Source organism: Electrona antarctica (genome assembly GCF_951216825.1).
Source record: "Electrona antarctica genome assembly, chromosome: 22".
NCBI lineage: Eukaryota > Metazoa > Chordata > Actinopteri > Myctophiformes > Myctophidae > Electrona > Electrona antarctica.
In genome coordinates, this window is record NC_136805.1 from 20,502,113 (window position 1) to 20,529,957 (window position 27,845).

General features: G+C 45.5%; 1 protein-coding gene and 1 long non-coding RNA gene across 2 annotated transcripts; one reads left to right on the plus strand and one right to left on the minus strand.

Moving 5' to 3' along the window:
* Positions 1-809: 809 nt before the first annotated feature.
* Positions 810-21,133, minus strand: prr12a (proline rich 12a). The gene is made up of 15 exons (XM_079491825.1): positions 20,227-21,133; positions 17,978-18,132; positions 15,894-16,055; positions 10,600-15,572; positions 9,792-10,022; positions 7,773-8,478; positions 7,000-7,472; positions 5,922-6,038; positions 5,672-5,805; positions 4,840-5,405; positions 3,895-4,014; positions 3,120-3,217; positions 2,626-2,757; positions 2,427-2,522; positions 810-2,190 (listed from the first exon to the last, which is right to left on the minus strand). Exons 1-15 carry the CDS (start codon positions 20,307-20,309, stop codon positions 2,056-2,058), a joined length of 8,181 nt encoding a protein of 2,726 aa, XP_079347951.1. The 5' UTR covers positions 20,310-21,133; the 3' UTR covers positions 810-2,055.
* A 2,432-nt stretch (positions 21,134-23,565) lies between these two features.
* LOC306914675 lies at positions 23,566-25,406 on the plus strand. Its single transcript, XR_013788734.1, has 3 exons — positions 23,566-23,751; positions 24,785-24,897; positions 25,270-25,406. It is a non-coding gene; the product is annotated as an uncharacterized lncRNA (long non-coding RNA).
* Positions 25,407-27,845: the final 2,439 nt, after the last annotated feature.

Genomic DNA, 27,845 nt, shown 5'->3' on the forward strand with positions numbered 1-27,845 from the left:
AATCCTGTTGTATAATAATATCATATCATGAATTGACCAATTCATATACATTTTTTGTAGATGTTTGGGACGGTGCAAAAATGCCATTAAAAGGATGGAAAATTATCTTGCACACACCAGCTGCCATTCTATATTCTATTTGGAAATGATGTAGCGGCCTATTTTAACATACTGTATGAGTAGCCTATGTATGCACGTTGTGTGGCAAACCCTGTGTAACTGCAGGTGACTGATCATCCATTCCATTTACAGGGCAATGAATAGGGCAATAATAATATTGCATAAATGGACAATGTAAAGCAATTATTTGCACCTAGGTCCTAGGCTTACTGTGGCGTAGTGTCTGCAGAGATATTTCATAAGGAAAATAAAATGCATTTTAATATGTAAATCACATATTCAAGAATGTCAACTCAGTACCATTTAGCACTGTCCTAATCAACTACATTTGACAACTAAAATATTGCCGTGTGTGTGTGTGTTACATTTCTGAAAATGTCTAGGTCCTTGCACACTGCTGCGTTTTTCTGCCTGTTTTCCGAACAACGCGTCCAGTCCAAGGACCTTTACTGTGCTTTTCCACAATATTTACTAGTCAAATGCTAAGTAAATCATTAGTTGGTTGCTTGACGAGCTTAGGCTGACACTGAACAACAATCAAAAAAAGAAAACAAATCAAACTATGATTATAAAGGTATTTGTATAGCATACTATTTTTGATTGCTGTATACAGTTTTGTATAACCTTTTTCCGGAATAGAGAAAACTGCGCACTAGATAGATGCATGCCACGACCAAACACAATTTGTTCTTTGCAGATTTTATTTGTTTCTCAAATACAGTAGTTAATGTACAGAAGAACAAAGAATTTTGTCAAGAACTGTACAATATTTACACAAAGACTTTCCTTTTTTCTTTCTTTTTTTTTTGGAAAATTAGATTGTTTCCAAAATAAGTCATAGTATGCACAAACATCAAAATGATAAAAATGAAATGACTATTTCCTCTTTAAATATTACTTATTTATACTCCATCCTGTGTGGGGAATGGATAGTTATTTATTTCTTTTTCTTTGCACCTGCATGGTTTTCATGACTGAACTGAAGCACTACAATGTTAAAAGTTTCAAATATACTTTCCCATTCTCTTCTTTTTACAGCCATACTGTATTTGATACTATATTTCTGTCTCAACTTCTGCTCTTTTGTATAGAAGAAAGGGGAAGACGGCTTGGATATGCGGATTACGATTGTATATTTAACCTGTGGAGAAAAGAAAAAAATATTTAAAATGTTAGGGCAGCAAACCGGCGCTTTGTGAGAGTTTATGTTAAAAACCTCATATAAATAATAAAAATGTGTTTATATATTATCACATAGCTGCCCGGCGCTGCCCCTTATGTAGCATAGAATGAGCGAGAGCGTTAATTAACACATTTCAAGTTGCAATTTCTTTCCACCGACGTGTCCATGTTCACACTGCTCACAGCACACTCTACACGCAGTTTTTAAAAAGCATTCTCTCCCTCTTCCACTCTTTTCAAAAGCCAACCGCTAACGTTAAAGGTTTTTTCAAAAAAATAATTTATGTAAAAATTAAACAGTAATAGTTTCTCTTTAAACTATTGTCTTCTTGACACACAGTTACATGATGCCTGGCGACTCCTCTGTGACTTGGTGCTATAGCTCCTCCGTTGACCTTTCACCCTCATGTCTCTTCTTTGCACAATTGTCAAGTATCCTCTTGACCAGCTGTGGGTGACCCTTGAACCAGTGGGGGCCCCTCCCACGCTCAAAGTAAGACCTTTCTTTATCACAGTCATTGAGCAACAACAAAAAAAGAGAGGTCGGTGTCCAAGTTCACATGAATGGACCCCTTGTGTTCAATGAGGGCCCTGCAAATTCTTCCTCGGATCTGAAAGACTTCAAGGGGGTTCTGGGGGTGAGGGGGCTATACAGCAGGGTCCATCTATTCCTGCTTTCTTTCTGGTCTCTTTTTGCCCATTTATTTATTTTTATTTTCGTAGCCTCTTCCTCTTTTTTCCTCCCTTCGTCCTTTATGCCTTGGTGCTGAACGTGAGCAGCTCGATGAAGGAGGCGAAGAGGCTGTCGAGCCAGCTCTGGTTGGCCATGCACTGCTGCACCACCTCCTCCTGACCGGGGTCCTCCGTAGCCTGCTCAATAGTGTTGGTCTGGACAATGGAAGAAAAAAAGGTTCATTTCATGAATTCAGGCATGCATGAGTCCAGAACAAGAATTTGGATGATTTCAAAACACAATACTTAAACGGCTACCCTCTCTCTCAGCTACAAATGTCTAAATTAATTCAAGGATTTTACTGTCTAGTCTATATAAGAGAGCGAGGTATTAAATTGCAAATATATGATAAATATCAAAGCATAATCATGCTTGGGAGAGGGGAGCTTACCTCTTTTTTGCACTGTAAGAAGGTGTGGTATTTATAGTGATGCAGAGAGTGGTACAGACTGTAGATCCCATATGTGTCGGATGACAGCTTAAGGTCCTGAAAGCAGAGATTTTCACACATTCAAATCAAATCACACGGCTGTGAGCGACGTTAAATCATGCAGCACTGTGGCATGTGTGGCGCGTCGTGACAGGCGTACCTGTGGTCTGGGAAGGGTTTTCTTCACTCTGTTGAGGGTCTTGCGGTTGTACGCGTCCCCACTGAGCCGCACTCTCGCCACTCCTGTGTCCAGGCGATCTACCATGATCTGAGGGTAGGCATGCAGGACCTCCTGCCAAAGAAAAGAAGTCAGAGAGGAGTCAAATATCGGCACATGGTATATCATATCATATCATATCATATCATATCATATCATATCATATCATATCATATCATATCATATCATATCATATCATATCATATCATATTATAGACAGACAGATGGACAGACAGATAGATAGGTTTTTAACCTCTGTAAGATGTACCTTTGATGAAAAGAAAGTGCATTAACACAAAATCAAATTGTTACATGCATTATATAGTGAAAATGAGTATGTTAGAATAAGGGGATATATTTGTGTGCATGTAAACAGCCAAGAACAGCCCCAATGAAAGTGTAAATCAGACAGAAGTTGGATATTCAGAGCAGATTACCTGGTGCTGTGCGCTCATGCTGATTCTCCTCAACAGCCTCCTCTTCTGTTCGCTGAGGATGCTGTCAATCTTCCTCATCGGGGGAAGGTACAGCTCATCTGAGAACCAATCGAGACAAAGCGAGACTTGTGAGTCATGGCTTCCACACCTGTCAGTACCAAAGCCAGAGGGCAGACTCAAACCAGTTCTTTCTGTGCTCCAGTGTATTAGCAGTGCTGCGCCGTGTCCTTCTACACCCTAGAACCTTGTCTGTCTGGTTTTCTGTGAGTGTCAACAGTATCACATACTTCTGGTCTTCAAATGAATCGTCCAAAATTCACATGGGACAATAATGATGGTGATTCTGTTTGGCAGGGCTATCAAGCACCATAAAACACCACTTGGTAATTGCTGGTTAGCGCTGTTGACTTACTTAGGCTCTCACAGGTGTTCAACATTACCTGGAAATGTCTGTGGAAAGCAAACCGTGGCAATGCCTCATGCCTCAGAGACAGCTGGCTCATCCATACTCCAGTCACGCACATTAGCTGCAGTATACTCTCTCACACATTTAACGATTTAGAACATCTCGCCAGTATTCAACTGGGAGCAGGCGCCCACTGGCAGCGCCTTCAGCTACTCATTCTGTCTTTGAACCCCCCCCTCCCCCACCAGCACGTCAAGAGCTTTCGAAATAAGGCTCAAATTGTCAAATATGTGATGAGCTCAGAACACAGTGAGCAAACTTCTAGCAGAGATGGAAGTGTGTGTTTGAGTGTATGTGAGAAACCCTCACCATCTGTATCCTCCAGAGCTTGAATCATGTCAGCGTCCAGGGCCGTGCTGACCAGCATCTCCACGTAGCTCCTGAACATCTCCCTCATAGCGCGGTTGTTCACTCCACCTTTCACTGGCACTGTGTGCCAGACAGAAAGAGAGAGAAAGGATTTAAAGCCACCTTCTGGTATTTTCTTCCAGAAACACAAAATGGACAAATACAGTGAGAGTCAAGTTTACTGCGATCGTCTATTCTCAGCGAAGGGATATTAGGGCTCCATTTTTGTCTCATCTTTCTAAAGCCACTATTTGGGGATTTAGGAGTGGGGAAAGGGTGTTCCCCCACTAAAGTTGGTATTTTGGTTACCTGTCTAAATCCCTTAAACACCTCCGTTACCCGTTATATTATGCATAGGTGTGGTTTGGGCGTTACAATAATTAAACGAATCACCAGTCCACGTGCCATTGCCTTTAAGGGATCCCTTATGCATTGCCCGTTAGTGCTATATTGCTTCGTAGCCTAAGCCCGCTGCTGCCTTGGAGTCTCACTTGTGCTATACCCCCCCCCCCCCCCCCCCCCCCCATTGAATCAAATTAGCTGAAGGGGCGCGTTAAAACCACTGAATACCTCACTTCTGCCACCATTGGTGACCCACATACATCTTTATTTTTTGTTTCCTGCTCTCTGCTGTCATCATCGCATCTATGTGCTGAGACTGCCAAAAAGTTGAAATAGCCTTTGAAATGATAAAACTCGCTGACTGTCATTGTATGCTAACTGATGCAATGTGGCTGCCTGGAGAAGCAACAACAGCTTGTTTATTATTGCCCGACTGAATGAGCAGCCAAATTGATGGTAATACTGTATGCAAACAAATTGACTTCCAACATCAACAGAGACAGAAACTAAAATGGCTGAATGATGGAGAAAAGCAGGTGGTCGGGAAACAAAATGGTGCCTCACTTTCTTCCTCGCTGGCCGCTTCCTCTGACGAATCAGAATCAGATGATGAAGCGACTTCCTTCAGCCACTTCTTCCTCTTCTTGGGTGGAGGCTCTGCCTTTACCTTGGCAGGCTTGGACTTGGGTGGACGTTCTACTTTCTCCCTCTTCTCCACCTTCTCCACCTTCTCCACCTTCCCCTTCCCTCGTTCTGCAGTGGCGGCGGCCCTTTTCTCCACCTTCTCCTGATGTGGTACTACTCTTTTCTCCTTCTCTCTTTCTCTCTCCCTCTCCCTCTCCCTCTCTTTCTCCTTCTCCTTCTCCTTCTCCTTCTCTCTCTCCTTCTCCTTCTCCTTCTCTCTCTCCTTCTCCTTCTCTCTCTCCTTCTCCTTCTCTTTCTCCTCCTTCTCTTTCTCCTTGGCTTTGGCCGCAGCCGCTGCAGCTTCCTTCTTTTCCCGTTGCTCTCTTGCCCTTGTTCGTTCCCTCTGTTCGCGTTGGATGGGTGGAGTCACTCTCTCCTCTTTCTCCACCGATCGCGGGGCGACCTGGGGCGCAGGGGGCGAAGCCATTCGAGGAAGGGTCTGTCGTCTGTTGCAGTGGAGATAGGGAGTTGTGTCACGTGAGATGCAAACCACATTGGATGCAAACAGGTAGATACTGCAGACAAGTTTCACTGATGTCTACTTGCAAAGCTATCAATTTAATTTGTTAAAATAAAACACGAGGATGGGGATTTCAATGCCTGTAATGCTGCTACCGGCTGTATTGTACTGTATGTGACGATAAATAACCTTGAATCATGTATAATGTCCTCTAATAAACATAAGAGTTAACAAATGCCAAACTGGACAAACCTGAGAGCAGGGACAGTTTTGCGCCAGGGTCTTCTCGAGCAGACTCTGACATAGTCCTTCTTATTCACGTTCTCCAAGAATTTGACGTAGAGCCGTTGGTACCGCCTCTTGGCATCTCCAAAGTAACCAAGGTACTGAGGAAGAGAAGGGAGAGGTCCATTTAGTTGCTAAAAGGAAATCACATTTTTAAATCTTTGCATATCTGCAGCGTTAACATTTGACAGATCATTTGATCCAAGAGTGCTCTTACATTGCTAGTGGCACAGAACTGTCTTTGCCCATCTTTGATCTCGGGGCTGAACTTCTGCAGCAGGGCTTTCTGCACCCTCCAAATGGGTGGTGGCTCACGACCCGTTTGCAGGGCCACCTACACGCACACGCACACGCACACGCACACACACACACACACACACACGCACACGCACACACACACGCACACACACACACCAAGAAAGAGAGAGAAATGGGCGTGAATGAAAAGAACATCTATGTAAATTGGACATTGCACACAATGGTACACCAGTAAGACGACCCGAGGGCGAGAAGCGACATCGCCCTAAAGGGTGATGGCAGACTGCTGGGCTGGCGCTTTGGCATGGGGGGGTCAGATCAACATATGGAATGAATTCTGTACTGGCCATATATGGAGCGTGTCTTGAGTGTATAAGGGTTTGATGAGGTCAGAACATAATGGAATGTCAGAACAGGTCAGCTCCATATATGGAGATCTAAGGGTGGCAGCGGGGGCAGTGTCTTGAGTGTACAGGGTTTGATGAGGTCAGTTCAACATATGGAATGTCAGAACTGGTCAACTCCATATATGGAGATCTAAGGGTGGCAGCGGGGGCCAAGCCTTAATTTTCGGGCCTGTTGAATGGACAGGTAGGTATCAGTCAAAAGGGAGACATCGAAGAGGAAGGACGGGTGGGGAGGATCAACATATGGAATGTCAGAACAGGTTAGCTCTATATATAGAGATCTAAGGGTTTGAGGTCAGATGTAGAGTTGCTGGCTGGCTCCATATATGCAGATCTAGGTGATGTTCGAGTCTTCTCCATGTATGGCTATCCAGGGTTTGATGAGGTCAGTGCCGCGATCTTCATATATGGAGAAGGCCATATATGGAGACGTGATGTCACGATGTGTGATGTCACGAGGTGTGATGGACTGATAACCATATATGGAGGCGTGACACGACTGACGGACAGGTTTTTTCAGGTTTTCATAGTAATCTGCGACCTAAGGTCGAAATAACACATCAAGGATTATGCACCTGCGCCCTACAGATGAAATGTACACAATTGAACGCACAAATGAACACAGAATACCTTGAGAGTCCGGATGTCTTCCACACGCACCACAAACTCGTCCCTCTCACGGAAGATGCCCTCGCCTCCGCTCTCACTCTCATCCTCCTCACTCTCACCAACAATGGCAGCATCCTCCTGTTTCTCGGCCAGGTGCAGTGAGGTCTTGGAGGCTGGCCGCTCCTCTGGTGAGGCGGGGGCCTCTGGAGACGGCTGAGGGGACTCCTCCTCAGCGGAGTCTGGGGATGGTGAGGAGGGTGAAGGAGATGTTGCGGATGCGGGGATAGTGGCAGAGGGAGGTGGCGATGGGGGAGCAGAAGGGACTGGGCTAGGGGGCTGGGATTTTTCCTCCTGCTCCTCGGGTGGTGGAAGGGGTGAGGGGGTTGAGAGGGCAGGTAGAGGGGAGTGGGATGGCTCGGAGGATGAGGCAGGAGATGGAGGGACAGGGGGAGACTCTGGGTCTGCCGGTGCCAGGGCAGGTTCGGAGATCGAGGCTGGGAGGAAAAGGAGGGAAAGATTCACGTTACACAATCGGACAAGTCCAGCTTGCAGTCAAATCAAAGCCACAAGACGTAATTCTTGATATCAATTTTCAGCAGAGCACATAGGAGGGAAATAATTTAGTGGACCAAAAATACAGTAACAGCTCCAGCCCGAGGGAAAGAAAATTCACTGTCATCAGCTGAGCTGTACAAAATCAATTTAGAAAAATGGGGACAAGACAGGGAAAACTGGGGCATGAGATGAAAGGAAACAACTTGGTCCTACCATGCCTGATGCTCAGTTTGTCTTACCTTCCAACTTGGCTGCACCCAAAGTCTCCAGCTGTGGCTCCTTCTCTTCCAACCTATCGCTCTCCTCATCTTCACTTTCCATCGGCCTCTCCTCATTCTCATCCTCGTCGTTCTCCTCATTCTCTGTCTCGCCATCTTCACGTTGGAGCACAGCCGGTTCATTTGACTGCGCCTGGACATGAGGGCTGTGCACTGTGGGCTGGGGGCTGAGAGTGGGGGGTTGCAGAGTGGGAGTGAGCGGATCAGGGCTGGGCTGAGGCTGGGAGTGCGTCTGTGGCGGTGAAGGAGGCAGAGGGGTCTGGAGGTTGGAGCCCAGCTGGGGAGTGTCGTAGAGGGCCGATATGGCTGACGAGATGCTTTTCTGGAGGTCCTGATTCTTTCCGACCGAGTCCTCCTCGTCGGAAGAGAACGAGGGCAGGGTCTCCAGATTCCGTTTAAGCTCATCCTCCAGCCTCTTGGGGCTGTGACAGCCGCCTAGGGCCAGCCCCCCATTACCTTCTCCCTCCCCAAATGGAGGTGGGGGTGGTGGAGGATGATGGGCAGGAGATAATGGACGGAGACCCCCTGACTTACAGAGAGAGGCTTCACCATTGCCAGGTTCCATTCCTGGTGGGATGTCCAAGTCTGGACCTTTCTTTCCTGTCTTGAGAAAGTCCAGAAATGAGGCCATGAAACCAGCTTTGGACTCTGAGTCCCTCTCTTCACCCTGGTGGGATACAAATGTGAGAGGTTAATAAACAGGTGGAGATGGCAGTTTGTCAAAGTAAATAGTAGTTTTCTGTGTATTTTATTATTGGCTGGCACTGGGGGGTCTCGGATAGATCTAGTGACTTAGTCCCACCCACAAAGGCACCGACTGACGTTGGTTCTTTCTCCGACCTGGAACAAGCCACTGATGGGTGCAACACAAAACCTCTCAACAAAATTTGAAAAGTGGGTGAGATTAAAATAATATTTTTTTTCTCTTCTTTCGTGATTATGAGGCCTGGAGCCAGGCAACATGTCCAAATCATAGTACAGGCTAACTTATACCAAATAATAATGTAAATGAGCGTACATGGTAACTATTTAAAAAATCACACCCGTGTGAACTGAGTGGTGTAAGGTTTTATATAGCATGATCAGCTGTGGTCTGACGTAATGTCTGACGTAATGAAATAAGGTAAGGTATTATATAGCATGATCAGCTCTGATCTGACGTAATGAAATCACACCCGGATGTGATTTCACAACTGGCTTTTTCTGTGCAGAGAAAATGACCATGGTTGCTACGGTCATCCAGTTCACCCGGGTGTGATTTAATTACGTCAGAAATTATTTTGAACATAGCAACCATGCTCATTTTTTTCTGCACACAAAAGCCAGTTGTAGGAGTGGTTTACACCACTCAAAAAAGCCAGTTGTAGGAGTGGTTTACACCACTCAAAAAATGTTGATCGTGTAACATGTCTTGTTAAACATACGTTGTTTTTGTTGAGTCTCATGGTCATATGATGATGTACATAATCGTAAATTCAAAGTTTTAGATATACTCTCTTGCCTTACATAATACGTGGAAGATTTGTCCTTAACCACAACCTACCATTCCTATTTTGGTCTCTTGAGACACTGTTGGCTCGCGTGGTTTTCAAATGCTTCTGCCGATCAGTCTGTACAAGTGCTGAAAATGCCAAGATGTCTGGCTTCCCCTACTGCAGTTTTTGTTTTGCAGTCGCGTAAATACATCCTACTGTCTAATGTCTATGTTGCTGCTTAGCAGAAATGGAAATTCCACAATATACTAGAGAGTATTTTAAAATATATATCGTGACTTTCAGAAGGGGTAGTTACAGACTTTCACTATCTTCATATTCATTTTTTTACATTGTAAATGAATGCCCTGCTTCATCGTACTACAGTGTCACACAAAAGTACACAAAATTATTTTTGCTATTTTGTTTTTAATTTGATCCTGAAAAGTAAGAGTTTTGGACATACAGTATGTCGGGGTTCCACCCGACAGAGTGCTTGAGCCCTTACCCTTTCCTCCAACCCCTCTCCATCCATTCCATCACTGCACATCTGGTTCTTCTGCTTGTCCTTCTCCTGGTTCCTGCTGCCCTCTGTGCTGCAGGGAGGTCCAGGGCTCAGACCGAGGGAGGGGGCCGAGCCCACAGAGCCGTCCGAAAGTGCAGGGTCCGTGCCGGACAGAGAGTCTGTCCTCAGTAAAGCATCCGAGGTGGAGGACAGGGTACCGATTGGCAGCTTGATCTAGAAAGATGATAGAAGGAAGCAAATCAAATGTATTTAATATCAGTATGTTTATTGTTTACCACAATGAACAGTGCTCCACTCACTCACTGTACGTGACGACACAGTCTTAGACACATGCCAACAGACTCAAAGGACGAATACAGAATTTTAAAGAGCTGCAAAACATTTGGGAATTATTAGTGGGAACTGTAAATGCAATTGTTTCTGAACCATGAAGTTCCAGTCATGTTGGAATGAGTGCAACCAGGACACTGAAGGGATGACATAGATAAGGACTTTGCAAGATGAGGACTTTGCAAACTATCAGGGAAGTTAGACCTCTGTGTCCTTCTGGCATGAATATATGCTATATTGGGTTTATTTTTTTACTGGACATTGTGTCGGACGATATTATAATTTGCTAACTTGGAGAGTTTTTAAATTGGTACGTTAATTAACTGCTAAGGTAAACTGTGACCTTCCTACACACTACCCTCCAAAAATCAACCTTAGAAGAGAAAGGGAAAAAAGGAGGGCTTTGCTCTTTCTACTACCATCTTAAGGGAGGGGTTCTTGGCCTACTGGCAGTGCTCACCTTCAAAGGTGGGATGGGTTCATGGTGCTGCTGCTGGGCTTGGTGGTGAAGCGGCTGCTGCTGATGGAGTTGATGGGGCTGCATCTGGTCTTGTTCCTTCCCGCCCATTTCCATGTACATGTCCTCTCTCTTCCCTCCTCTCCCACGGCCACCACGGCCTCTGCCTCTACCTCGCCCTTCCACGTTGAACCCTGCTCCGCCTCCTGCGGCCGCTCCGCCCATCTCCCCCATCATTCCCCGAGGGCTATAAGCCGGCTCTGGCAGAGGGCGGATGCGAGGCCTGCCTCTGGGTCTTGGGGGTCCCTCCCTTTTGGGCTTAGTAGGCTTTCGACCCCTCTTCTTGGGGCCATCGTGGGACAGCAGAGGTGGCGGGCCGAGGGAGGAGTAGCCGGAGGAGTGGTAAAAGTCAAGGTCGCTCATTAAGGGGCTGAGAGACCCACTTCCACTTCCCGCCCCACCTCCCTTCCTGCAGCTGGACACCAAGTCTGGCAGGAGGTCAGGGAGTCGCCGGCTGTTCAGGCGGATGTCAGCTGGCTGGTCGGCTTTGTCCTCGTCGTCTTCAAACTCGTACTCTTGGGCGTAACTCTTCTTGGGCAGCGTGTTGGGGTCCCGCCGCTCCTTTAAGAGATGGTAAGAACTTGACTTAAGGAGCTTCTTGGGACGTGAGGAGCAGAAAATGGGAGATTGCAGACCTCCAGAGCTGGTTCCTGTCCCAGTTGCTCCAGGCCCGGAGGGAGGTTTCCCCCCAGAGTTGGTGGAACCAGTACTGGTGGATCCCATGCCCATCCCTGGGGCCTGAGACTGAATCAGGCCAAGCTGTTCGGTGTTGACGGTCGAAGGGAGCTCATGGGACTTCAGTGAGTCCAGATCCAGAGTCATCGTGTTATTGTTGGACTCTTCCAGGCCATGACAGTACTGGCTATAGTCCTGCTCCCCGCCATGGTGACTCATGATGTCATAGCCAGCTCCAGCACCTGTGCCTGACCCACCTCCACTCTGCCCCGCCTTCATAGACTCTAATCCCTCTTGACCAGACTGGCTTTGGTTCATCTCCTCCTGCCCTGGCCCTGTGCCTCCAGAACAACTGGACTTGTAGTCGTCTGCACAGAACATGTCCTCCATTCCTGGAAAGAAGGAGCGGTCTTCATCCTGAAGGAGGGAGTCAGGGAAGCAGATGGACGTCAGCGGGACAAAGCGGTTGCTCTGTTGGTTCTGGCTTGTCTTCTCCACGGGACTGACTGAGTCGAACTGGTGTTCTGAACGCTGCTGATCCATCTGAGCCTGCTGGGGAGTGAGCTGGGATGTGAGGGGCTGCTGAGGGTCAGGCTGAGGCTGGGAGTGGGCCGAGGCAGGGGGCATGTGGTGAGCGTGCTGGGGCTGCTGCTGCTGGGAGTGAGAGTGGTGGGGATGGGTTTGTTGGTGGTGCGAGTTGGGGTGCTGCTGCTGCTGTTGTTGCTGCTGATGGTGCGGTGGCAGGTGGTGCATGTGAGATGGAGTGGACAAACCCAGGTCGGGCTCAGAGAGGAAGGAGTGGAGCTCGGATGCAGAGTGCTGTTGCGAGTGGTGGGTTTGCTGCGTTTGGTGGTGCGACTGGTGTTGCCTTTGCTGCTGCTGTTCTTGCTGCTGCTGTTGCCTGTGGCGCTCTGCACTTCCCCCACTGCTCCCTCCACCTCGCCTCTCCTCTGCGACCCCCGCATCCGTGTTAGAGGTCTGTGAGAGCGAACGCTCCAGCATGTCCAAGGAAGAGACCACTGAACTCTGCTTGGCCTGGGTCTGGTCGTGCTGCTGCTGCGAGCCATGGCTGTAGTGAGCCGCCGCCACCTCCAGGGCCTGGGATTGAAGTTGGAGCTGGAGCTGGGTGGCCTGGGATTGAGGCTGGGCCTGGTGTTTGCTTGAGCCCATAAGCCCATCAGTACCTTCCATGACTGCCTGCTGTTGACTAATAGAATGCTGCTGCTGCGATTGTGGGTGAGAGTCCATCTTGTGGTGCTGCTGATGCTGTGGATGAGTGTCCATTTTGTGGTGCTGCTGATGTTGCTGTTGGTGGGAGTCCATTTTCTGGTGTTGTTGTTGGTGTTGTTGTTGGTGGGAGTCCATTTTGTGATGCTGCTGTGGATGTTGTTGGTGGGAGTCAATTTTGTGGTGCTGTTGATGTTGTTGGTGCGAGTCCATCTTGTGATGCTGCTGATGTTGACGATGGGAGTCCAGTTTGTGGTGCTGTTGAAGTTGTTGTTGTTGGTGGTGCGAGTCTATTTTATGGTGTTGCTGTTGCTGATGCTGCTGATGGGAGTCCAACTTATGGTGCTGCTGTTGATGTTGTTGGTGAGAGTCCAACTTGTGGTGCTGCTCATGGGGCTCCATCTTGTTCCGGGTGGTGTGGGACAGCACTGACTGGAGCAGGTGCGGGGGCTGGCGGGCCTGATCAGTGGGGGAGTCCATGAGTGAAGCAGCAGCTTGGGACTGGGGATGCTGCTGTGGGACTTCCGGAGTTTTGCGGGGGTACGGTATTTCGGCGCGTTCTTGAGGCTTCTTTTGTAGCTCCAATTGGCCGTGGGACTGCATTTGTGAGTGCGAGGACACATGCTGACTGTGAGAGGAGTGCTGGGGAGTGAGGGAGTGCTGGGAGTATGGGTCGCCCCGTCCATAGTGGACTACTGAACCCAGGTTGTCATGGTCAAGGTCATGGTCATGGTCATGGTGATGGAGGTGGGGATGCGCTTGTTCAGCACTGCCTCTCCCCCCACTACTCCTACTGCTTCCAACAGATCTATCATTCCTTTGTTGTTGTTGAAGAAGATGTTGTTGTTGTTGATGTTGTTTCTTCAGAGACATCTCCAGCTGGTTTTCCAAGCCAGAGATGGTCCCTCCAGATGCAGCACTAGCAGCTCCAGCGCTGGAGGTGGCACTGTGCGTACGGATGACACTCTGAAGGTGGTACCTCTCCTCAGAACTCTTGCCCATATCATAAGAGAGGCCTTTGCCTGCATCAGTGTTTGACGGCACAGATTGGGGCTGAGCCTGCTGCTGTTGAGATGTCTGTTGTGATTGTTGTTGTTGGGGGTGGTGATGGGCCGACTGGGGAGTAGGACTGTCCTGCGCTTGAAGAAGGTGCTGGATCAAGAAATCATCGTCGTCGTCTACTTCCTCTTGGGACCTCTGAGTGCCCACTCCTAGCATGGAAGTGTCAGACTTGGATTTGGACGAGGTAGGGTGATAGGGCTGGGAGCTGGGGCCTCTGGTGTCAGGGTAGCCCTGCGGGGAGGCCAAGAAGGTAGGGGAGAGAACCGAGGATATGTACTTGTTGGAGCCAGCACCTCCTGGAGACTGAGTAGGGCAGGCAGGCACTGGGGAATGCAACCCTGGGCGGATGATACCAGAGTTTCCAGATGGGGAGGGACTAGAATCTGGGATGTGATAAGAACTGCCTCCACCCCCTCCTCCCCCTCTCTCATTGGCCATGCTACTCCCAGCTCCTCCACCTGACCCAGAGTTCCCACCTGCTGTGTTATTGCTGCTTCCGCCGCCAGATGCTCCACTGCCTGACGAGCCACTTGACCTTAGAAGAGCAGGGGAGTGGCCTGGGGCTCCATAACCTAGTGATGGGCTTCCAGCTCCACCTAGGGAAGAGGGAAGCGAACCATAGGCAGAGTCTGCCCCATACACATCAGTGGAGTACGACTGGCTTCTGCCCCCAAGACTCCCATAGCCTTTCCCTCCAGCACCCGAGCTCAGGTCCTGGGCTTGAGGAGAGCTGAAGCCTCCATAGGACTGGGGCAGATGAGACGTAGGGGGCTGGTTGGGGGAGTACGACTGGTTCTGCTGCTGTTGCGGAGGAGTCTGACCAGTGAGGGCGGTCGTGGTCGTGGTCTTCACTGGGGGCACAGGAGAACCATAGCCTGAAAGGCAGGCCTTGGAGAGAGGCTGTGGTGCAGAGGTGGAGGAGGTAGGTGGGGGCTGCTGTTGCTGGGAGGCAGGCGGAGGTGGAGCAGGCTGAGGGGGGGGCTGCTGTCTGGAGGGTGCCGCGCTAGAGCTGGAGGTAGGAATGGAGTTGGAGGGGTGGGGGCCTGTGGCAGCAGAAGTAGAAGAGGAGGAAGAGGAGGTAGAGGAGGCAGAAGGGGGCGTGTGTGGAGTTCTAGAGGAGGATGCAGAGCTGGCGGAGGAATAGCCGCTGCTGGAGCTGCTCTTTGTACCTTTTCCAGCTGACGAAGATGAGGAAGAGGAGGAGGAGGAGGAATACGGGGGCTGGATGATGGGCCGGTACTGCTCAGTGCGAGCGGCAGCCTTGAGATCAGCGGAGGGGCTCTGGACACCCACGCTCTGGTCCCCCAGGGGGCTGCAGGAAAGGCCAGCATGCCTATGGTGGCTGCCTATCTGCTGATACCCTGCCCCTCCGCAACTGAGATAGTGCTGGAGGGAGTGGGCAGCAGAGGAGGACAGCTGCGACTGGGACGGTGTGGGCCGCTGGTAGTGCTTAATAACACTGTCCTGTCGGGGAACGGCTCGCTCCTGGGCTGAGCTGGACTGGGTCTGTGACTGGGACTGGGCTGAGGAGAAGACTGAGGCATTGTACAACTGGGATGACTGGTCCTGCAACTGTGAGGACAGCAGGTTAAACTGGTGTGACTGAAGGTGTCTGGCTGAGGACGCTTGGGCAGAGGTGGCACCTGTGGGATCCTGGCCACCTCTGTAGGCGGCTGCGGCAGCGCCTTGCGAGGACAGGAGTCTGTCGAAGCCCAGGCTGGATTGGGAGGGGGCCTTGATGTGCAGCAGGGGGTCATGGGGGGAGAGCAACCCGTTGGAAGTGGGGCTGAATGTGGGTGTGTCCTGCAGGGAAAGGGAGCCAGTGGGGAAGGACCGACTGGAGAATGAAGCTGGATGCTGATAGGCTGAGAGAGCTGAGGAAGAGGGGAAGGAACCAGAGCCAGGGAGAGCTCCAGAGATGAAGAGCTCAGCAGGAGCAGGAGTGTGCATCGCTGTTAGAAGGGGAAAAAAGACAAATGGTAAAATTACTGAAATCCGTCAATCTGATTCAATTGAAAAACACTGACAATCACAGCAAAGTAAGAAAACGGTAGCCTACAATATTAATATGCTCCTAAATCAATGTTAAAGAAGGGGGGGGGGATTACAAAATGTTAACATCAAAAGCATTATTTCCACGTTCTAAAAAACAATTATCAAAACCAGTAGGATAATAATACAGCCAAACATGGACGGCTGCTCTGTAAATGTCATATTGACTGTGGGGCCTGCTTAAATGTCAACACATGAGGAAAGACTCATCACAGCCCCACCTGTCTGCCAGGATGGTGTGCGGAACTGGGAAAGAAGGGAGGAGGCAGAGGGTGGAGGCTGGGGACCCCGGGACTCCAGGGCCGAAATCAAGTTCATGACGGAAGCATCAGGACCAGATGGGCTGGCGTGGTGCAATCCCGTGTCAAAGAGACCCGAAAGACCTGATGGAAGCAGAGACAGCATTGTGAAACAAACTGATTGAAAGAATATGACATAGATAGAAGTTTTATTTTTAGTAGCCAATTATTTCACCTATTATTTCCTCACAATTTAGTCATTATGCCTATTAAAAGTCCCAACACATTTGTGTTGCCACTGCAATTGGTTTAAAAGAATGAAATAATGAAGCCATGGCGGATTAAACAATCTGGGGGCTCCCAGGAAAGCTGAAGCAGGGGGCAGGGGGGCGACGGGCGGTGGGTGGCGGGTGGGCGTCGGGCTACCCCTGCCTCAGGGCTCCACGCAATTGTGTGGGTCTGCATGCATAGTGCAATAAACTGGAATGAAGGCCAACTGTGCCCGAAACGTCATCAGGTGACTACCTGATGAAGGCCAAATGCCGTAACGTCATGTACCCTGTCATGTCTGCATTTTTAAGTAAACAAAAAACTGAGGAGCAAAACTGTTGTGCTGACTTATATTCTTTTAACTCTGTAGGTAGGTAGCAGGTGCCAGCCGAATTTGCAACATGAGCAGCAAAGAAGAGGAGGCCTTGTTGTTTTGGCTGAAAGTTAAACTACTTTTGATTAACGGGAGGTTGAATTAATGTTTTATTAGGCGCTGATCATGCCTATTTCATCTCATTATGAGCCATAATGTCAACAAAAACGGCGTGCATGCGTGTGCACGCAGTGATTTTGGCTGTTTCTTACGTGGACGCTAGCGGTGGCTAGCAACAAAGCTAAAACATGTTTTTTTTCACTCGATTAATGCCAATTATTCAAACCTTGTTCTCTTGGGCATAGCTACCTGAACAAAGGTAGATTAATCATATTATCTCGGGCATGGCGTTGAAACAGTTAAACTGTTATTTTGTGTCCAGCAAAAGACCAGCAAAGAACTGGATGTGCACAACCCATTGTTTTTAACTACCCACTGCTATTGGTACCATACTGGCTACCTGCCTGTGAAGAGGATGAAGCCCTCATGGTGCTCTGCCAAAGCACATGTACTGATGGCAGATCCGAGCCTCTAGACCAGGGGTTCTCAGCCTTTTGACCCGCAAAGATATATCTTTGGCCATGTCTCGCGGAGCAACTTCGAGCGGCAGGCGGTCCTCACTATGAGTTCGCTCTAATCTTTTTATAAACCCGCTCCCCGCTGTGTTAAAATCACGCAAAGTCACATACTGAGGTGCTGTCTTCTCCTCTAAAGACATGCTGTCTTCTCAAAACATATTCGCTATTGTGCTTCTACTGAATTAGGCCTATTTAACTGGGTAAAGAAAAGGCGACCCCCCGATGGAGTTGCGAACAGAAGCGTACCTATGTTCCCCTGCAGGTTATATGTTCCCCTGCAGGTTCTATGTTCCCCACCATGCAAAAAAGGTTCTTTGTTCCCCACTTAGAATAAATCTAAACCTAACCAGAAACCTAACCTAGTAATTTTAGTAATTCTAGTAAGACAAAGTATTTTAGCAACTTAGTCTTAGTATTACTTTTAGTAGCAAATTCTGATTTAAGCTCAGTCTTTGAACAATCCATTGAACTTTAACCCTAAACCCTAAGGTAAGTGGGGTACATAGAACCTGGGGAACATAGGGATGACCCCTTGCAAACCCCTGCTCTACACTAGTGGTGGACAGGTACTTGACCCCTGTGCCACCCGAGCACCCCCAGAAATAGATTTGACATTGTTGCTTATATAGTAATCTCGCAAAATCTCAACAGAAAGGAAACCATAAGTGAATACATGGATGGTTTGTTAAAAATAATCAAATAATAACATTTCCAAATAATTACCAAAGATGAAGCATTTTACGGTGACTATATTGTACCCAGGCAAGTTCAACCACAAACAATAATGGTTCATGACTGGGGCCCCTTGTTGTAGTACCAGGGATGGTATATGACATTTAGCTCACCCAAACTCCGTCCAGCTGCTCCCCAAGCTCCGCCTTGGCCAGAGGTCCCTGGGTGGTGATTGGTGGCATAGCCCTGCAGAGGATGTGGGGTGGCGTAGGCTTGTCTGTGAAGGAGCTCTGATTCCTGGGATGATCTGGAGCTCCCATACACAAGACTAGGGAGAGAGACATCGGGAGGAAGGGGAAATGTGTGGAGGGTCATTAATCAATTCATTTCTGGGTTCGTTTACACACGCCCCTCCCCCAAAAGGTGACCATTGGAGGAAAAAAAATCCTGTGCCTGTCCTCAATAGCAAAATGTAAAAATAATTTGTCAGCTAAATTATATAAAAATTAAAATTAAAATTAAAATCCACACAGATTTAGATTTTAATTATGACTTTTAAAGTCAATGTTATCTATCAGTCTGGTTATCATCTGAGACAACTGATCACAAAACATGCAGCCTAGCCTAACTGAGAAAACAAATCCAATGTCTAACCAGTCTGTGGCAAATTAAATACAAATAATGTATTAAATTCTGAGCTTCATGGGATTATATGCCCTAATTAAATGATGGAATGCAGATTATGTTCAAATGTATTCATCTGAAGTATAGGCTACAACTCAACATGAGTCAGTGGCATACATTACAAAAGTGATATATTTTTTTATATTACAGCATCTCAAATTGTCATAATAAACAGCAGCATTTGTCATCTTTCCATATTGCAGACACATATTTATCCATTATTATTTTCACATTGAGCGTGTTGGCCAAACCCAAACCTACAGTAGTAATAACCTATCAATAAACTAGCACGAGCCCTGGAATAAAGATAGCAAGGATGGCTCCGTGACGACACAAACAAATCGGAAGTGTTTGTAGTCCACAATAAAAACGACCACAAGTGTCATTTGACAGGTTTTTTTCCTTCTAAACGAGGACGCAAGTAAACGCTATATCTGTACTGCCAAGGGGAGGCTAGTATAGTGCGTCTAATATAAGTTTAATTGGTCTTAATTATCGTGTCAACAGCGTAATTTTAAAACCGAAGCACTTCCGCTAGGTGACGCTTAGTTGTGACATCATTGTGTCGAATCTTTGGTGTCTTTATATAGGACCTACCACCGCCATAGCAGCAAGGCGTAGCAGACTGACTAGGCCCTGATTCACAGACCAGTCTTCTGCGTTTAAATAAACCACATGTGACCTATGTGCAGTAGTCAATTAACAACTAAAATATCAGGGACACATTAAGTAGAGTGTGCGTGCCCATCTACTCTGGTAGTTATTTCACATGCCTACATTGCCTGTATACTAGGCCTGCATTTAAACAACGCTAGCTTGCAAGCTAAGCTAAAAGACCAGACTAGCAAAGTACCTTGTGATTATAACCCAGTTAAATTCTGATCATGTCAGATTTTGATCACACTGATTCATTTGACCCTTATTTTTTTGTCTGGGCCAGACAGGCTATATAGCATCAATCACCAAGTGCAATTCAAATTAAAACGCATCGCAATTCAATTATGCAAATAAAAAAACAAAATGTAACCCCAAAGATGAGGACCAATAATATGGAGAAGAATACGCTTGGGGGAGGAAAGAAACAACACATTTTGCGTTGCAAATTTCTCGTATGACGTATTACAAATGTTATAACAACATCCTGGTGCCTGCTACAATGTAGCCTGTTGGTTGTTGTTAATGTGTCACAGGATGGATTGCAGTGTGTGTGTGTGTGTGTGTGTGTGTGTGTGTGTGTGTGTGTGTGTGTGTGTGTGCTGCGTCTGCACTCCAGCATTTCCTTTCAGTCACATCTATCAATGAATTTATCACCGTCCGTGACAAGGCCACGGAACAATAATTCCCACAGAAGCATTTCTGTGGAGTGTGGACAGACATATGCCCCCATCCCCCCCGTCCCCCCCTCCCCTTGTTTCCATCATTAAGTCCACCTAAAACCCCATAGGGTCTGTCTGTCAATCACATTCAATTCATTTTCAACATTCCCCTTTACCTTTCTCCACCCCGCCCACCCCCACGACACGCACTACACTGCCTGATCACTGTTTATAACAATATTACTATGCAATAATTTGGATGACAATGCAATACATCCACTGGCATGGAGCGAAAACCAACCATTTCCACACAATGACAATGTGTTTGCGTGGGTGCACGCCGTGCATTTTGCAGAGTATTTGGAGATGCAACGAAAAAAAGAAGAAGAAAAAAAAGCACATTGTGTGAATCGGATGCATACCTTGCTTTTGCCGATCTCTCGTAACTCCATCCAGCTCCTGCGCCCAAATCGCCGAATCCTGTTCCCGGGTAATTTCTATCCATTTATGTTGATGTATGTAAAAGAGGACCAAAGCAACGAGGAGTCGGAATCCCAACCGATTATGGGGGGGAAAAAACCTGTCTCCCCCCGCTCTCGATTTTCGGCTATTTTCCCGGTTTCATACGCAAGTCGTCAGGAGTGGAAAACAGCATATTGAAAGAGAAATGGAGGGGAGGAGAAAGCTAGATGGAAAAGAGGGGGGTCTACGGGGTATTCTCCAACCAACCTCCAAAAAAAATCACTCTTTCTTTCGCCTTTGCTATACTTTCCCCGTCTATCATTTCCACGAATGCAAATGTGTCCCAAAACCACGCACACTCATCGTGATGAAGATGCCACGGATTTGGCTGATAAACATTTGATCGAATGCGTCCTTTTCTATGCTTCTCTCCTCCCCTTTCTTCAAGCTAGTTTTGCTACAGTGCTAGTAGCGCGGTCGGAAAGATTGCAATCTCTAGGCCACGTTGGTTGATAATCCTTCTCTATAGATGAGCAAAAAATCCCCCAGATCATAATTCTTTTGCATGCAAAATCGTTCCCCCCCGCCCCCCAAAATGTTGTTGGCTAGCAGATGCTAGCTGGCCCTGTCGACGCATCAAAATAAAACAGGGCTGCTATTTTTCCTCTCTCTCTCTCCACGTATTTCTGCTTTCTGCCATTCATCAAGTACAGCGACGAGTTTACCGATATATAGATTAGCTCGGTCGCAGTCGAAGCGAACGCAGACGTGTATAAGAAAGTAGGCCTCGTTTTATATATTTTTAGTCATTTTCCTCTGAAGACGCCATTTTTGAAGGCGGCTAACTGCTTGGCTCTCCGTTCTCCCTCTCCCCTCACTCACATCGCTGAAACACACGCACACACTGTCTGTCTGCTTGACCTCCATTCACCGGTCCTCCAGTCTGCCACTAGTAGACCTACAGCAGCTTATGCTATTTGGGTTCTGTTTAACAACTAGCACAACATATATATAAACTAATAAAAGGTACTTGCTTTAATAGTTTGATGCATTTTATAAACTGTTTTTATAAGTGTGTCTATTTTCAACGATGCTGCAGGACAGTGCGAGTGGGGGTTTGACAAATTGACAGTAGGCTATACAAATCAGATTTCATGCATTCATCTGACACTGTTTTCCCCATTTAAATTGTTCTCCAAAGCAGCTTCAATTTATTCCATTATTTTAAAATAAAATATTTTATTGTGTCAGACACTTGTAGCCAGGCCTATAATAATACAGTTATGCACCACACAGGCTACAAGGACGACTTGTGCTACACTATATTCTTATTCTATATGCATTTTCTTTTTTAATTTAACACTCCATCTTGTACATTGAAATTGTGCCCAATGTAGTGGAATTTAGCCATGTTTCTTAAAATGGTGTTTTGACATTTAGTCTGCATATAGCTAGGACCTTTCAGGGGCAGATTGGGGATTGGTGTTTTGTTTTACTGTAAAGTGGGGTTCAGGGACCCCCAGGGTTCCTTAAGGGGACTCCATGCATGGGGTCCCCTGCAGCAACATTAGTTAACATAGCATCAAAATAAGTTTAACCACTTTAAACCCATAATGCTTTGGAAAATAACAGATCTGCAAGCTCACAACACGTTGTGATACATCATGATGTGAGCTGCATCTGCTTTAAAAAACACACACACACACACACACACACAAAAACATTAAGAAATGTTACAATTTTAGTTTATAACAACACAAATATTTTATGGGGGTCACTAGCGGTAGTAGCGGGCACAAAATATTTTCAGATAGGAGTCACAGCCAAATACATAGGCTATTCATTTGGGGTATTATAGGTCTTTGACATGAAAAAGTTTGATAAGTGCTAAGTGATAGAGCACCAAGACCCTATCCTAAGTCCTAACATGGGCCTACATACATTAATCAGTGCATATGGGGGAGGGGGGTGCTTTAGATTTTAGTTAAGAAATATACACACAGATTGTTTTTCTCTCTGTGTTGAGTTATACATGGTGGGTTATTGCCCTCTATTGGCAACATTCATGCATGACTAGAATATTGCATGATTTAACTTAAGTTAGCTGTTTATATCCTAATGCTGTTATTTTGTAATTGTTTGAATTGATGTAAACATCAGATGTAAACTACCAACTGGAGCTCCATACAAACATTTTATATAGCTTATAAAACAGCCAAATAATTAAATTGTATATTTATAGGCTACTCCACTGCACTGTACATTCGTAGTATTGTTTACACTTGGGCAAATAAAGCAGTGCTGCATGATATGATTTAGGAGGTAAAAATGGCCAATTGCATTGTCATGCAAATATGAATTGTGTTATTTTTGATGAATAATAGCCTACACTTTAATGTCCTACATTATATTTTATTTATATTTTATAACCCTGGGGTCTTCGAAGAATAGGCTACTGCAATATCCACCCAGCAGAATTTTCTTAATTTGTATTTATTAATTTACTTACTTACTTATTATAGCCATTGAATATTTATATATCGAGTTGAACATTTTAAGATAACAAAACATTGCAAAACGAAAACAGGCTTCCCCACCCTTTATCTATAGTTAAAGCTACACTGACAGCGCCCCTGTGGAGAGTATTTTAAAGACATTGTCATGTCTTTGTGATGCATATTGAATGAATCAAAAGGGTCAGAGATTTGCATATTCATTGGGGAGAAAAACTGTAAAACAAAGGAGAGGAATGAAAGAATTTGATGAATACAAAGATAGATGGAGATGCGCATACGACAAGCAAGATCTAAAAGAAGGGAAGAAGCAGAGCAGCATTTCCTTATTAGCCAATACCATAGTCATAGACTCTCAAGACAGACTGTTGACTCCAATCCTTTATTTTTTGACGATGGGTTCTCAGATTACATGTTATTAAAGTGCGATATTTAGTTAAAATAGGCCATTAACAAGCTCACAACGCGCCATGATGCAACATGCTGTGAGCTTTATAGATCTGCTATTTTTGCAATATAAAAATAAAAAAATCCAGAAAATGCTTGAACTCTAATTTTTGAATTTTTAGGATTCCCAAAATAGGGTTACCATGCACTTACCAGGCTGAAAGTGGTTAAACGAATTGCAACGGGGAACACGACAGTGTAACCAGATGGGACAACTGTTCAGACATATCCTCTTCTGTTTTGCATTGACATACCGGTATAGTAGCCTACATACCGGTTTTGGCTTGACCTCTGCCTTGGTGACTTATGTCCTCACTGTCTCTGTTAACTATAGTGAACCTAGCCATCCGCCCACCCTCCATACCCTCCCTCTCTTTCATTCCATTTTGAGAATCGAGCATTCTCCCACTTGACTCTGGCTCTTGCAGCAGTAGACTTCCGCAAACGCCACCGTGCCAACATGCCAGACTCAGAGATAGTAGTGCCAGCACCCTGCCAGGTCATCAAAGCGGATGTAGATAAATGGTGAGTTCTGACAGGGGAAAGCACTAGAGACTCTTATTAAGACATTATCTGCAAGTAAAGCTTTGTTTTTGTGTTGAATATTGAAACTATATTTCAAATCACTCTCACCAATGTCGCATAAACAGATACAATGTGTTTTACAATGTTGTTATGATATAGTATATTATATTATAATATATAATTGGATTAAATGTGTATTTCATGTGAGTCTTAGATACAGTTGAATTATAGTGTGTGTTGCAATCACATGCAAAACACTGTGGTGATTATTTGTTCTATACACACCTCTCTTTACTAAGTGCTGTTTAGTGTTTTCAGTATACAACCAAATGCTATCAAGGCTGATTCGCAGAGGAGAACCGTGTTTGGTTTGCCACTAAAGAGATCCCCCTCTGAGATCCCTCAGAGGGGGTCTAGCCAGGCCTGGTCACAACTTATTCAGCTCTTTGCTTGTCATCCAATTTATCCACATTGACTTCTCTGCGCTCATAATGTCTTTAAGACTCTGTGGGAAGATAATTAGCCACATAGTCAGTTAGAGATAATGGCATGGTTGTTAAGGGTTTCCTGTGACTCCACAACCAACATTATACTGTACTGTAGGACCCACTGGGATACCATCTATAGATAGTCCTTATAGTATGTGTATGTGTCATGTGGCATAGAGCTGAGGTTTAAAATAGGCTCTAACATGCATGACCTATTGCAGAGGCTTGGCACGTTTCATGTTGTTGGTTCATGTTACATGCACTCTTGCAGAAATGGACATTTGGCCTTGGTCCAGCAGTGATCACCGTTAGTGGAGTTGCTGTCAGACTACTGCTATCCTGTATATTACCTACACATCGTTTATGTGGAAACACACTATGTAAAATAAACTGAGAGTGACACAATTTGATTTGGAATCCACACACTGATCATTTACAGTCATTTAATAGCACTGTGTCCGTCTTGAATTGGAGCACGTATCTGGTCTGTATATCCAGACATGTGGTCAGTGCATGGGTAGTAAACACAGCCTCTTGTGTTTCAGTGTCAGGGAGAAAGGAGAAGAAGGCTGCAAAGATCTGATAGAGGCCTTCCAAGCATGCATTAGGACCCTATCTGAGGGATCATGATCTACAAACAAATGGATCTCAAATGAATGTATGTTTGCCCTTTGATTTGCTCACAATATGTTATCATTCATATAGTGTTGAAAGTTTTATAGGTATACAACCACTGTGTGACTGACAACTTTTGAAGTTAATATGACTGAAAAGCAAGACTGTGTGACGTACAGTAATAGTATAATGAATTAGAGATGAGTCAGACGACCTTGTTGGACCTTGTTGTGTCTGCTAAATCTGTCCGCCATAGATTTTTATCTCAAGTAGATACTTGTTCTTTGTTGCAAAATCTAGTTAACTGGAATTCTAGTTCATGGTGGATTTGAGATTAGCGTTTTTTATATAATTACACATTATATGCTATAAAGAACAATCTCACAATTTTTGTATTGTTGCTTTTCCAATACAGCTTCACTTCCCAAATATCCTTCCCATCGTTCCTTATACTGGACTGAACCAACAAATGACATCTACTGTATGAATACTGTCGATGCTATGTTAATGCCTTATTCATCAGTCTTCAAGTAATTATGTTCTAACAGATTCCACATGATGGGTGTACTGTAAATGACGCTGAGAGAATTATACATATTGTACAATAAATACAAATGTTTTTTTTCCTCTCCTTTCATTCTTTCTTTCTTTTTAAAGTGTATATAGCAATATTGAAATCCTGTCTTTAACTCAAACGATGATGACCATGATATAAGTCCAATTGTATTTAACAGAGTAAATAACAGATTTTGGTTATTGTGTTAAATAATAATGTTTCAATGTGCTGCTGACTATTTGGAACTATCCATGGTGCTGACCGCTCAAGTGCTGCTATATTTAGCCGAGACCATACTGTGCAAATTCACCAGTCTCATCCACCACTTATAAGTTATAAATGTCAAAAAGATGTGGTTTCAGAAATGATACTTGAAATAAAGAAACCAATTTTTGTCTTTATCCATTTATTGAGACCAAGGCATAAGCAGTAGGCTAATGAAATGGCAGGGATGATGACATATAGAGACAACAATAAGAAAACAAAATATCTATTTACTGTGCGCATGCCGGTATGTGTGTGTGACTGTGTGTGTGTGCGTGTGTGTGACTGTGTGTGTGTGCGTGTGTGCGTGCGTGCGTGCGTGCGTGCGTGCGTGCGTGCGTGCGTGCGTGCGTGCGTTTGTGTGTTTCATTCTCAGGTCACTATAGTGAGAGGTTGCCAGGTTGGGCCAACGGGTATAACTGCAAAGAATGCCTTTGCACAACCTTTAAAGGGAGGAAATTGGGGCAAGGAAGATACATGTAAGAGGTTCTGACATTTTAGTTTAGTATTGAAGAAGGTCAAAGGGACTGCAGGAAGGTGACTGCATGCCATTGTGGGCGAGAGTACACTGTTAAATCCTCAGTGTTCATTTAACTCAGACGAGTGTACAAATGGAACCAAATGGACCTCAGTGCACAGTGTTAATAGCCACTCAGCCTGAATTTTAATTTAGTTTCACTTCATAGAACATATTTTTGAATGGGCATGGCTAGCGATTCAGGGACTGGAGCCAGGCTACAGTTAAAGTAACAACTCTGTATATAAATCAATTTCAAAGGGGGCTTTATTGGCATGAAAAAAACATATTCTGCTATATGCTTGCTGTGAAGCTGGTCAAACAAAGACTCTCAAGTAACCTAACAGCAATTCTCAACCTGTGGGCCCTGGTGGGTCTTGGTGGGCCATGAGGATATTCCATGGGCTCCCAAATAATTGGCAAAACACTAAGATTGTATTATATAACAATAATATACTTCACACTCGTGTGAAGTGAGGGGCGCTCTTATCATCATACATCAGCTCTGCTGTATTCTGACAGAACTATATAGGGAGGGTGGGATTGTCTGCATCATGGATGTCTATTTGGAACCACGAGTGTGACCTCTGTGGGAGCCATTCTCCACTCATTTAGTCTGGGACATCAGAAAGGAGGTAGCTCAATATAATTCAGTACTTGATAAAGGGACTGTGGCCTATTTAATGGTGCACAAAACTGAGCGAAGGCCATAAATTGTACAGCATTATATGGGTATAGGTAATGGCTCTGTTTCTCTAACAAGCAAATTTAAAATGACTCGTTAATCTCTGCTTAACCCTTACTTTAATACTTGCACTAAAGCTATATATAATCTCACTTTTTCATTCTGAGCTCTGGTAATTGACGTTACTTGCTTATGTTGGAGATAATGTAAACGACACAAGGAAGAATATTACAGTTCAATGTGATTATGGTAGAAAGGACCCGGAACAAGAAGACAGCTGAATGGAATCCTTAGTTCAAACAGAGATGGAAACATCACCAGGAATAACCTCCTCTGTCATTTTTGTGCATGGCAGAGCAGACCCTGAGGCTATCAGATGGAGCTCAAGTTCAAGAGTTCACTCCTAAATGAATGAAGACAGGCGTGCAAATGTTATCCTTTTTTATGATTCAAGTGAAATAAAATGCATTAACAAATATTGTAGTTGGTAGTTCATTAATCAGTCTAAACATTTTTTTTTAACCATAGCATTTATTGATTTAATTATGAATTTATTGATTGATCTTCTGGTGAGAACATCCCTTTTCTCTTCTCTCAGTTCTACTCCAGCATATCTCCCCCAACCTGTGTTTCAAAGCTTGGCTCTGCTTGAGGGACAACCATATTAGTTATGCATTATTATAGATTATAATTATATAAGACCTGACAAGTGATGTTCTTGTTCTTTCCTGGAATAACTATAGCCCTCGCTGGTCTCTCTGATCACGCACCAAAATGCATGCTGTGTTCCCAGCTGCTGGTCAGCCTGCATCATAGCCTCAGTGCCCAGGCTTTTTCCCCTCTTCGGTTGTAGCCTCCTCAGGACTCTAGCCACTATAGGCAGTTCCCTCTCCAATGCCAGCATGCTTTCACCAGGAAGGCTCAGAGTAAACCTCTATGAACCTGGAAGAAGGTATCCCTGAAGTAGGC